The sequence below is a fragment of the Lithobates pipiens genome, unplaced genomic scaffold, assembly GCF_037356315.1.
Source record: "Lithobates pipiens isolate NorthernLeopardFrog02 unplaced genomic scaffold, aLitPip1_a1.2 Scaffold_8, whole genome shotgun sequence".
Classification (NCBI taxonomy): Eukaryota; Metazoa; Chordata; class Amphibia; order Anura; family Ranidae; genus Lithobates; species Lithobates pipiens.
In genome coordinates this window covers 139,667,775-139,680,682 of record NW_027507903.1, presented here as the reverse complement: position 1 = coordinate 139,680,682, position 12,908 = coordinate 139,667,775, and the positions used below count along the sequence as shown (strand labels likewise).

At 42.2% G+C, this 12,908-nt stretch overlaps 1 protein-coding gene across 3 annotated transcripts in view; it reads right to left on the bottom strand.

The window, feature by feature from the left end:
- The window catches only part of ASB13 (ankyrin repeat and SOCS box containing 13), a 48,606-nt gene that overhangs the window by 11,120 nt on the left and 24,578 nt on the right, over positions 1 to 12,908 (bottom strand). For 2 of the 3 annotated variants that reach the window (XM_077472125.1, XM_077472124.1), the window contains exon 4: positions 4,957 to 5,091. The exons of the other annotated variant lie outside the window; for it this stretch is intronic. In XM_077472125.1, the coding sequence (XP_077328251.1) occupies positions 4,957 to 5,091 (135 nt within the window). The remainder of the gene's footprint in view (positions 1 to 4,956; positions 5,092 to 12,908) is intronic. 3 annotated transcript variants of the gene reach the window in all.

Here is a 12,908-nt window from a genome sequence, read left to right as displayed (position 1 = left end):
GCTGCCACCAAATAGGAAAAAAGTGCCATAGATAAAAGGAAAGAGAGCGCACAGGCTCCTAGTACAGCAACCTTTTATTGTGTGGTAAAACAATTAAAAGCTAAACTCACAAGTCTTATTGCGACAGTCACATCATCCACTGCCTGTGTATATCGCCATCGCTAAACTCCTCTTTATGCTGCTATAGAGATGACACTTCGAGAGGTTGTAAAGGCAGAAGATGTTTTATCTTAATGTATTCTATGCATTGAGAAAAAAAACTTCTGTGTGCAGCAGCCCACCTCAGCCCCCCTAATACTTACCTAAGCCCCCTTTCTATCCAGCGATGTCCACAGATGCCTCAACTGTCCAGGATTCTCCTGAAGTGTCATCTCTACGATGGCATACAAAGGAGCCCAGCGATGGCGATATACACAGGCAGTGGATGATGTGGCTGTCACAAGTGGACTTTTGTGAGTGTAGCTTTTAAATGTTTTACCACACAATAAAAGGTTGCTGTACTAGGAGCCTGTGTGCTCTTTTTCCTTTTGGGGGTCTACTAATAGGGGAATTTTTTGCCACTCCCAGAGTTCTGCTTTACACACTGCGATAATAATTCTAAATATTTGCTTAATACACTAAATGGTCCTCACACTTATCTCTAAAAATCACTATCATAGAAGACTGAAATAAGTAGATTATTCAATATTGTATAAGGCAGAGCCTCCTTCATTCAAAAATGGAATTCTATATGCAACCTACTATGGAGCACAATGTAGAAAACTACACATTTCTGGTGCTTTTTTGTGGAAAAGGCTCTAGTGGAGCTTGACAGAAAATTCCCTTGTGGGTCTGACTACCTTGCTTGGCCTGTAACCAGACTGAATAGCAGTGCCCAAAAGGGGTCGTCATTTGATGCAGACAATCCCAGTGTAGAGATGTTAAAGTTGGTGTCTTACACAGGTGGATGCTTCAAACTTCTGGTGCCCAATCAAATGCAAAGGCACACCCCAGATACATGCATGAAACACAGCCTAGCTGCTCCACACATCATTTTTTATCCAGACATTACTGTACTGCACCAGTATATAATACTCCTTTCTGACAATAATCCAGGGATCCTGGAACACATCTGCTTGTGATGCTGGAGCACTATTTTTGCTGCCTCTTTCAAACAGAAAACCAGAAGCCTTCTGTCCTACTGACCATTCAAGGTGGTCTGTGTTTGCTGTGAATGCTAAGGATTACAGAGAAGAGAGACTAAGGTAAATTCAGTGAGATTTCTGATTTTAGCACAACTGTAGTATGTTGGAATGAATTCCTTTCTTCAAACATCTATGGGTTATCATTTATTGCCTCAATTTTTTTTGTTAAAATATAAAATTTTAGGTGACAAAGGCTAGCACTTTTTACTACACACTATTAAAATCAGTCGTAGCCCTCATGTTGTAAAGTGCTGTGCAAACTGTTGGGGCTATATAAATCCTGTATAATAATAATAATAATAATAATATAATTTCTGTTCTTTCTGTTAAAAAAAATAATAATATAATAATAATTATTTCGATATGATTTTGCAATGTTTTGTGCGAGATTACTACCTACTACGTTACTTATATAGCTTACACCATTAGAAGCCTTTTGTTTCATCTGATTAGCAAACCTCAGCAAGTATTTGCTAGTGCTTTTAGTAATATGGCCGAGGTACTAAAAATTGTCCAGGTAGTTTTGGTTTTAGATTTTAATGCAATGCACTTTATGTCACCACAGAAAGAGTCACAATGTGATGTCCTTAAAGTGGTTGTAAAGGCAACAGGTCAGTTACCTTAATGCATTCTCTGCATTAACCACGTGCCGTTCTGAAGGTTTTACCCCTTTCAAGATCATTTTTTGCTATTCAGCACTGCTCTACTTTGACAATTGTGCAGTTTAAATTTTTGAAAAAAAAAATATATAAAAAACAACATAACCAATAAAAAAAATAAAAAAAATCAAATTTCTTCAGAAAAAAAAAATCCCAATAAGTGTATATTATTTGGTTTGTGTGAAATTTGTAGAGTCTACAAACTGTGGTATATACATATATTGGATTATTTTTTTTATATATTAGTAATGGCAGTGATCAGTGACTTATAGTGGAACTGTGATGGCTGGGGGAGGGTGCACTAACTGACTGACACTGACATCAACAGTGACACTAATACAGTGATCAGTGCTAATACTATGCACTGTCACTGTACTAATGACGCTGACTGGGAAGGGGTTAAAAGAGAAGTATGGGAATCAGAGTTACTGCAGATCATACTTAAAGTACCTAGGTGGATGCAGTATCGGCCCTATGCTGCACCTGTTCACTGGTGGCTCGGTTCTCTCAGCTCCCCGAGTGGAGAGCTGCTGACTGTCAATCAGTAGCTCTCCTGCTCTGCTCCTCCACGCTCACTGGAGTGCTAAACTGTGGAGAGGTGGGGAGCCATCTCAGCGGCTCGCGGAGAGGCTAAGACTTATATTGATGTCAGCAGAGAGCGGACTTCAGACTGCTCTTTGCTGAAAATGGGTCACAGGAGTGCAAAACACATAGGGAATCCCAGCCAAATAAGCTCAGGCTGGACTTCTCCTTATCATCTAGGGGGAATCAAGGGGTTAACTATAGGGCTAACAATGTGCAATATGTGCTGCTTTTACTAAGCGATCTTGTTTTTTTCCCTGCTTTGCAGCAATATTGCCTGTCAGTGTACAGAGCTCTGTGTTGTTTTTGCTCTGTGTTGTTTTTGTCATTCTTCTGTGAATGACAGAGCTGATCAGCAGGTTCCAGCGATCAATCATTGGCCAGGACCCGCTGATTGACTTGTGCTGTAACAGACTAGAGCACAGCCGGATGGCAGGAAAGCGCCTTACCTGGAAGAAGTGATCACGTACCAGATACATAATCAAGCACACAGCAGCTGCCCTGCCACAGTAAATGGGGCGGTCGCTAAGCGGTTAAGGTAAAAAACCTTCCACTACTAGTGCCCCCCAGCCCTCATCTTAAACACTTACCTGAGTCCTGTATCAATCCAGCACTGTGCCCAGCTTCAGTTCTTCTCTACCTTCTCCACGATCTCACAAGCTTGGCTGAGAGCAATGGGAGCCATTAGCCAGTCAAATTATGTGAGAAGGGAGCAGGTGCTGTGGCCGAGCGTTGCTGTTTGTGTCTTTGGATGCACACAGCCTGGCTCAGGAGCATGCCTGCATGTGTCCCCCCATAGCAAGCAGCTTACTATGGGGGCACACAAAGAAGAAGAGAAGACAAGAGAACCGGCGGGAGGTCCCAAGAAGAAGAGGTTTGGGGCCGCTCTGTGCAAAGCCATTGCACACAGCAGATAAGTGTAATATGTTTATTTAACTGCTTGCCAACCAGTGCACGACGATATATGTCAGCACAATGGCACGGCGTGCAAATGGGCATACAGGTACATCCCCTTTAAGACGCGGCATTGTGGGCGCGCACGCCTGCCGCGTGCACCGTGTCCACGGGACCCACGGACTCGATGTCTACCGGTGTACCGCAATCGTATCATGGAGTGGCATAACGGGGGAGTGCCTATGTAAACAAGGCATTTCCCCGTTCGGCCTAGTGACATGACAGATCTACTACTCCCTGTCATTGGGAGCAGTGATTGCTGTCATGTCCTAAGTAGCCCACCCCCCCCCCCCCCCCAGTTAAAATCACTCCCTGGGGCACAGTTAACCCCTTGATCGACCCCTAGTGTTTAACCCTTTCCCTGCCAGTGTCATTTATACAGTAATCAGTGCATTTTTATAGCACCGATTGCTGTATAAATGACAATGGTCCCAAAATATTGTCAAGCGTGTCCGATGTGTCTGCCATAATGTCGCAGTCACGATAAAAAAAAAAAAATAAATAAAAAAACGCAGATCGCCACCATTACTAATAAAAAATAAAATTATAATAAAAATGCCATAAATTTAGACGCTATAACTTTTGTGAAAACCAATCAATATACACTTATTGCGATTTTTTTTTACCAAAAATTTGTAGAAGAATTCGTATCGGCCTAAACTGAGGAAAACATTTTTTTTATATATATATATATATATATATATATATATATATATATATATATATATATATATATATATATATATTTTGGGGATACTTATTATAACAAAAAGTAGACAAAAATTGCCTTTTTTTTCAAAATTGTCACTCTTTTTTTGTTTATAGTGCAAAAAATAAAAACCACAGAGATGACCAAATACCACCAAAAGAAAGCTCTATTTGTGGGGAAAAAAAGAATGACAATTTTGTTTGGTTACAACGTTGCACGACCGCGCAATTGTCCATTAAATCAATGCAGCTCAGTATTGCAAAAAGTGCTCTGGTCAGGAAGGGGGTAAATTCTTTCGGGGCTGAAGTGGTTAAAAAAATAAAATAAAAACGCCTTTACGACCACTTTATTTGTTAAAAAGACCCTGTCACAAGACCACCCATTTCAACAAAAATCGCCCTTAATATTACATGTGCACCATATTGTATGCCTTTTATTTACCTGGAAAAACCTCACTTGTGTGGACAACAAAAAGTCCTGAGACTGCCCAGCAGCGCCATCCTGAATGTGATTTCAGCAGCCCCAGCAAACTCAGAGCTGTCAGTCAAAAGAGGTTACTTTTCGCTCCTTGGCCAGCAGGCGCATGCAGAGAGAAGGGGGGAGGGGGGGGGAGGGTGGTGAAGATGCTGGGCCAGAGCAGGGAGTAATCAGACACTCCCAAAAGAAGAGACTGCAACAACTAGTCACTTTTTCTAGCAAATTCAAAAGGCACTTTACAAATGAATAAAAAAAATAATTTATTGAAAAGGAAAAACCCTGCAAGTAAGCATTTACAATATGTCATTTTCTGTGCAGTAACGTCCCATATTACATGTTGGTAACTGGGTCTTTTTAGTATTAACACAAACAAAGAGATTCCTGCACATACCTGCAAGAAGTAAACCTCTGGCACAGTCCAAGTGCTCCCTTGCACAAGCTACATGTAAAGGGGTTCCAAAATGACAATCATGGGCTTCCAGATTTGCTCCCATTTCAATTAAAAGCTTCACACAGTCAGCACTGCCTGCAAAAGATATTCACATCTCCGTATTCCAAAGATATACGATTCAAATATTACAGGAACAAATTCAAAGATATTCTTACCTACTTTATCCGTCCCTATCAGTGATCTGCCCCTAATAATTGCTTTTGGAATAAACTGAATTGACTGTGATATTACAGATATCAGTGGCCTGCAGTATGTAATATACAGAACAATGTTCAAAGCAAAGTCGTTCAGAGTGTGTAATGTACACTACAGCATACAGAGTGGAGTGGTCTGTTATGCCGCGTACACACGATCGGAATTCTCGTCTGAAAAAGCTCTGATGGTTTTCCCGACGGAATTCCGCTCAAGCTGTCTTGCCTACACACGGTCACACCAAATTCTGATCATTCAGAACGCGGTGACGTCCACCACGTACAACGGGACTAGAAAAAGGAAGTTCAAAACCCAGTAGCCAATAGCTTCTGTCTTGTAGTTGAATCTGAGCATGCGTGATTTTTGGCGTGTCGGAAGGCATACATGCAATCCGAATTTTAGATAGCATGTTCTCAATTTTCCTGACGGAAAAACTTTCTATCAATTTTTGGCTGGCGGAAATTCGGACAGCTAAATTCTGATGGAGCATACACATTTTCAGATGAAAAGCTCTCATCGGTCTTTTTCTGTCCGGAACTCCGATCGTGTGTACGTGGCATTAGGCTGGATTCACACCTATGCAGTTTTAGTGCTTTTTGCAGTGTCCATTTAACATTGTTTCCTATAGAACACGATCTGTAGTGAAAATCTGCGAAATGCAAAAAGCACAAAAAATGCCTAGGTGTGAATCCAGCCTTACAGGGTATGTAACACAAAGCACAGTATATAGACTGCCCTGAGTATGTACAGTAGAGCTGGGTGATTTTCTCCCCAAAAAAAAAAAATCTGTGATTTTTTTGTTTTGATGGACACCGCGCCGGTCCTGAGGAGCTGCGGGCAGGAGTTTTTAGGCTAGTTCCGCTTTAGGCTCCATTCACACCAATGCATTTTATCATGCTTTTTGCTATGGAACAGGTTCCTATTAAAGCATGGTTGTGCCATTTTTGGAAAGGGTCAGGGACTTTTTTAAATGCAAAATGGTGCTTTTTTTTTTGGTTTAATAGACTTCATTGGAGAAGCAGCAGAAAAGCATGTAGTGTGTTTTGACCGCATTTTCACAGCGATTTTGCCACGATTCGTGTTTTTCAATCTGCCTAACAACAAATCCCCCCCCCCAAAAACGCAAATCGCTGGAAAATCGCAGTAAAAAAGACATGGAGGACACAGAAAAAAGCACTGCAGAGACACTCAAAAGCAAACTGCGTAGGTGTGAATGGAGCCTTAACGTGGTTATAAACCCCCACATATACTCAGTGAAGTGACTAGCCTCAGCCTTGGTTCTCACTTGTGTGAACACAGACATTGCATGTGATTCACACTCGCACTGCGGTGCCGATCGCATGTGATATCTTTGCAATGCGAGTTCAGCCATACAGTTGTATGGCTGAACTCGCATTGGACTCGCAGGAAAATAGTGCAGGGACTTTTTTCCCCATACTGAAATCGGATCACATGGGTGTTCTCACCCATGCGATCTGACTCCTGTGCAAGTTCACATTTCATAGTGCGTTCTGCGAACCGATCTGGGGGTGTCATTAACATTGTACTGACACCCGCAGCAGTTCACAGAGGGCAATGTGAACTGCCTGCGGGAGAGATGTGATGTGGGAACCAATGCTATAATCGCGCTGATTCCTGCAGTATGAACCTAGGCTAAGGTGATACACAGAGATTAACCACTTCAGGACCGCCGTATTGCCAATGTACGTCAACACAATGGCACAGGCAGGCACAATCACGTAGATGTACGTGATTGCCTTCCAGCGGGTGGGGGGTCCGATCGGACCCCCTCCCGCTGGTTACGGCGGTCCGGTTCGCTCCAGGAGCGCTCCGTGATGAGGGGATGGCCGTTGGTTTTCGGCCACCCCCTCTGGATCGCTCCTGGCCAATGAGAAGCTTCCTCCCACTGTGTATTGTTTACACCGGAAGGAGGAAGTGATGTCATTCTCCTCGGGGCGGTCTTTTTGACCGGACTACGAGGAGAAGACTAATAGTAAGTGTGCACCAACACTACACTGACATGTAGGTACACACAGGCACACAAACCCCCCCCCCCGATCGCCCCCCGATCCCCCCCCGCCCCCCAGTCACAGTGTCACTGATTGCATTGATCATTTCTTTACTGATCAATGCATTCAGTGTCAGTTGTGACAGTAAAAACTGTCAGGACAGTTAGTGTTAGGTCCAGGGTAGCCCCCTATCACCCCCCAATAAAGATTTAACCCCCTGATTGCCCCTAGAGTTAACCCTTTCACCCCCTTTTGCCAGTGTCACTAAGCAATCATTTTTCTGATCGCTGCATGTGTCGCTAGGTAGCTAGTTATTTTTTTAGGTTCACCGCCAGGTTTTTATAGCGCTAGGTACCCCGATATACTACCCAATAATGGTTTTAACCCCCTGATTGCCGCTAGTTAACCCTTTCACCCCCTTTTGCCAGTGTCACTAAGCGATCATTTTTCTGATCGCTGCATGTGTCGCTAGGTAGCTAGTTATTTTTTTAGGTTCACCGCCAGGTTTTTATATCGCTAGGTACCCCGATATACTACCCAATAATGGTTTTAACCCCCTGATTGCCGCTAGTTAACCCTTTCACCCCCTTTTGCCAGTGTCACTAAGCGATCGTTTTTCTGATCGCTGCATTAGTGTCGCTACAGTCGCTAGGTAGCTAGTTATTTTTTTAGGTTCACCGCCAGGTTTTTATAGCGCTAGGTATCCCGATATACTACCCAATAATGGTTTTAACCCCCTGATTTCCGCTAGTTAACCCTTTCACCCCCTTTTGCCAGTGTCACTAAGCGATAATTTTTCTGAACGCTGCATCAGTGTCGCTAGTGTCGCTAGGTAGCTAGTTATTTTTTTAGGTTCACCGCCAGGTTTTTATAGCGCTAGGTACCCCGATATACTACCCAATAATGGTTTTAACCCCCTGATTGCTGCTAGTTAACCCTTTCACCCCCTTTCACCAGCGATCACAGTATAAGTGTCACTGGTGACGCTGGTTAGCCAGTTAGTTATTTAGGTTCCCCGTCAGGTTTTTATATAGCGCCAGGGACCCCCATATACTACCTAATAAAAATTTGAACCCCGATTGCCCCTAGTTAACCCTTTCACCACTGATCACCGTATAAGTGTTACGGGTGACTCTGGTTAGTTTGTTTTTATAGCATCAGGGCACCCACCATTTATTACCCAATAAAGGATTAACCCCCTGATCACCCGGCGGGTGATATCAATTAGGTTTTAGGGTCAGGGTCTGCGTTGCCCCAGGCAGCGCTAGGTTAGTGCCAGTACCGCTAACACCCACACGCAAAGCATACACCTCCCGTAGTGGTATAGAATCTGAACAGATCAATATCTGATCTGATCAGATCTATACTAGCGTCCCCAGCAGTTTAGGGTTCCAAAAAAACGCATTGTTAGCGGGATCAGCCCAAATACCTGCTAGCACCTGCGTTTTGCCCCTCTGCCCAGCCCACCCAAGTGCAGTATCGATCGATCACTGTCACTTACAAAACACTAAACACATAACTGCAGCGATCGCAGAGTCAGGCCTGATCCCTGCCATCGCTAACAGGTTTTTTGGTAGCATTTTATATTCAAATCCGGAAGGCAGTGCTTGGTTTTCGGGGTCCCGTACGTGGCTAGGCTCCCAAAAAGTCCCCCACATGTGGTATCCCCGTACTCGGGAGAAGCAGCAGAATTTATTTTGGGGTGTAATTTGACTTCTGCCCATAGCATGTGTGAGAAATATATCATTTAGTGACAACTTTGTGCAAAAAAAAAAAAAGTTTGTAATATTCCCGCAACTTTTGGCAAAATATAAAATATTCCATGGACTCAACATGCCTCTCAGTAAATAGCTTGGGGTGTCTACTTTCCAAAATGGGGTCATTTGGGGGGGTTTTGTGCTATTTTGGCATTTTATGGCCTTCAAAACTGTGATAGGTAGTGAGGAGTTAAATCAAAAATTTGCACCCTTAGAAATCCTGAAGGTGGTGATTGGTTTTCAGGGTGCCGTGCGCGACTAGACTCCCAAAAAGTCCCACACATGTGGTATCCCCATACTCGGGAGAAGTAGCGGAATATATTTTGGGGTGCAATTCCACATATAACCATGGCATGTGTGAGCAATATATCATTTAGTGACAACTTTTTGTAAAAAATTTTTTTTTTTTTTTTTTGTCATTATTCAATCCCTTAGGACAAAAAAAATAAATATTCAATGGGCTCAACATACCCATCAGCAATTTCCTTGGGGTGTCTACTTTCCAAAATGGGGTCATTTGGGGGGGATTTGTACTGCCCTGCCATTTTAGCACCTCAAGAAATGAGATCGGCAGTCATAAATTAAAAGCTGTGTAAATTCCAGAAAATGTACTCTAGTTTGTAGACGCTATAACTTTTGCGCAAACCAAAAAATATACGCTTATTGACATTTTTTTTTACTAAAGACATGTGGCTGAATAAATTTTGCCCTCAATGTATGACTAAAATTTAGTTTATTCGATTTTTCTTATAACAAAAAGAAGAAAATATCTTTTTTTTTCAAAATTTTCGCTCTTTTTCCATTTATATCGCAAAAAAAAAAAAAAAATCGCAGAGGCAATCAAATACCATCAAAAGAAAGCTCTATTTGTGGGAAGAAAAGGACGCAAATTTCCTTTGGGTGCAATATTGCATGACCGCGCAATTACCAGTTAAAGCAGCGCAGTGCGAAATTGCAAAAAGACCTCTGGTCATTAAGGTGTTTATTGGTCCGGAGCTGAAGTGGTTAAACAAATCCTCCTATACAAGATGTACCTGCTTATCTGCAGTCTTCTTTTCTCTACAACCGTTCAAAGTGCTAAATTTCAACATTTGTCTGAGAGTAGAGAAAGCAGGAGGCCCGAGATCTGAAGATACACTCTCAGCAGATCTCAGTGAGAACTCTGAGAGTTGATTGGAGGGAACAGACACACCCCCTTCACACAGGGACAGAGTTGAGGCTGTCAATCAGCTGGAGATCCCTCCCCCGTCACATTTTTTCTCTTGGTGTCAGAAAAACTTGTCAGAAGTAATTCATGCTGATATCAGAGGAAGAAAAATGATAATAAGGTTTGATGTCTGCCCTCTAACACCGCCATCCCTGATACAATACATCGCCCTGGGACTTTGAGTGAGATGAGAGAGGTTAGCCAATAGTCATAACAAGAGTAAAATAATCTCAATTTATTGCAAAATATCATGCATATATAAGCAACAGCAATAAATATAAATTTGCCAAGCTAATAGGTGTACATACACAGTAAAAGAATAACAATCCACATACAGTTGTACAGAAATGAAAAAAAAAAAGAAGCAAGATACAAGCAATGATACCCTATGCGTTTCACGAGACCACTCTCACTTCTTCAGGGGTGGATGCATAATTATAGTATCTGCAATATAGGTAATACGATCAATAAGTATATGTTAACAGTGGTGGCATGTGGGATGAATGGTCAGAGAGGTCTACAAAAAAGACCTCATACTCACCAATGAGCTGAGCCAAATCACCAGTCGCTGAGTATCCAGAAGGCGGTAGCAAAAAACATCCAGCATGGCAAACAAAGGCCACAACAGGGGGACATCCAAAGGACCAACATGGCATGGGTTATGGTGTGTGTCCCTATGGTCTCAACTTGTCCACATTGGATGACCACTACAAAATATATGTAAATTTGTGCATCTCGGATGGTTGGTGGTTGCTGTGCATGCACATCCCCATTGGTGGCGAGAGTCCTCCGTGCTCATGCGCCACACCCCCTGTACCTGATTTTGGGGACGGAGACCTATCGGCTTGGCAAATTTATATGTGTTGCTGTTGCTTGTATATGCATATTTTGCAATAAATTGAGATTCTTTTACTCCTGTTATGAATATTGGCTAACCTCTCTCACCTCACTCAAAGTCCCAGGGCGATTTCTATGTTTTCTGATATCAGAGCAGCGAAGCAGCAACAGAAATAACACTTACAAGTACACACTATAGAGGTATATGCTTTGTTCATCTTTCACGTATGAGATTTACAACCACTTTAACCACTTAGCAACCGGTCCGTAGCCGAAGGAGGGCTACAGGGCGGTTGCTAAACTCTGGGAGGGCATACAGTGACGTCCTCCCAGAATCCCGCTCTCGCGCTCCCCGAGAAGTTCTGTGACCGCCGGGTCCAGAGGATCCGCCGCATCATGGATCATGGTAAAACGGCCATCCATACTCTGCATACTCATCCATCCATATTCTGCATACCCATCCATACTCTGCATACCCATCCATCCATACTCTGCATACCCATCCATACTCATCCATCCATACTTTGCATACTCATACATCCATACTCTGCATACCCATCCATCCATGCTCAGCATACCCATCCATCCATCCATGCTCACCCATCCATACTCAGCATACTCATCCATCCTCAGCAAAACTCATCCATCCATCCATCATGCTCAGCCATCCCATCCGTACTCAGCCATAGACAGCCGTACTCAGCCGTACCCGGCCATACCCAGCCATCCCCATTCATGCTCATCCATGCCACATTCATGCCACTACAGTGCCAGACAAAAATGTAATAGGTAGTCAAATTAGATTTGAAACGTATGTCCCTAGAACACCTGATGGTGCTCCCTGTATGTTGGTCCTCTGTATGTGGCCACGCTGTGGAAAAGTCTCACACATGTGGTATTGCCGTACTCAGGAGGAGTAGGAGAATCCATTTTAGGGTGTAATTTTTGGTATGTACATGTTATGAGTTATAAATATTGTGTAAATGGACAACGTTGTGTAAAAAAAATGTGTTTTCATTTTTTTTTTTTTTTTTTTTTACACATTTTCCAAAAACTTGTAGAAAAAAAAAATGACATGTTCAAAAGACTTGATATGCCTCATAGATTATACATTTGGTTGTTTTCTTTCCAAAATGGGGTCATTTTGGGGCGTTTCCATTGTCCTGGTTCTCCAGGGCCTTAAAAATTGTAACAGGTAGTCAAAAAATTATATGTGTAATTTATGCTTCAAGAACGCCTGATGGCGCTCCCTACATGTTGGGTCTCTGTATGTGGCCACGCTGTGTAAAAGTCTCACATATGTGGTATTGCCATACTCAGGAGGAGTAGTAGAATGTGTTTTGGGGTATAATTTGTGCTATGCTTATGCTGTGTGTGAGAAATAACCTGCTAATATAACAACTTTGTGAAGAAAAAAAAAGAAAGAAAAAGAAAATCTTGATTTTGCAAAGAATTGTGGGAAAAAATTACAACTTCAAAAAACTCACCATGCTTCTTACTAAATACCTTGGAATGTCTACTTTCTGAAAGGGGGCATTTGGGGGGTATTTGTAAATTTATGGCATGTTAGGGTCTCAAGAAATGAGAGGCCGCCAGTACTTCAGGTGTGATCAATTTTCAGAGATTGGCACCACAGCTTTTGGACTCTATAACTTTCACAAAGACCAAATAATATACAATGATTTGGGTAATTTTTACCAAAGATATGTAGTGGTATAAATTTTGGCCAAAAGATATGAAGAAAAATTACTAATTTGCAAAATTTTATAACAGAAACCAAGAAAAATGCATTTTTTTACAGAATTCTGTGTCTTTTTTTATTTTATAGCAAAAAAAATAAAAAACCCAGCGGTAATTAAATACCACCAAAAGAAAGTTCTATTTGTGTGG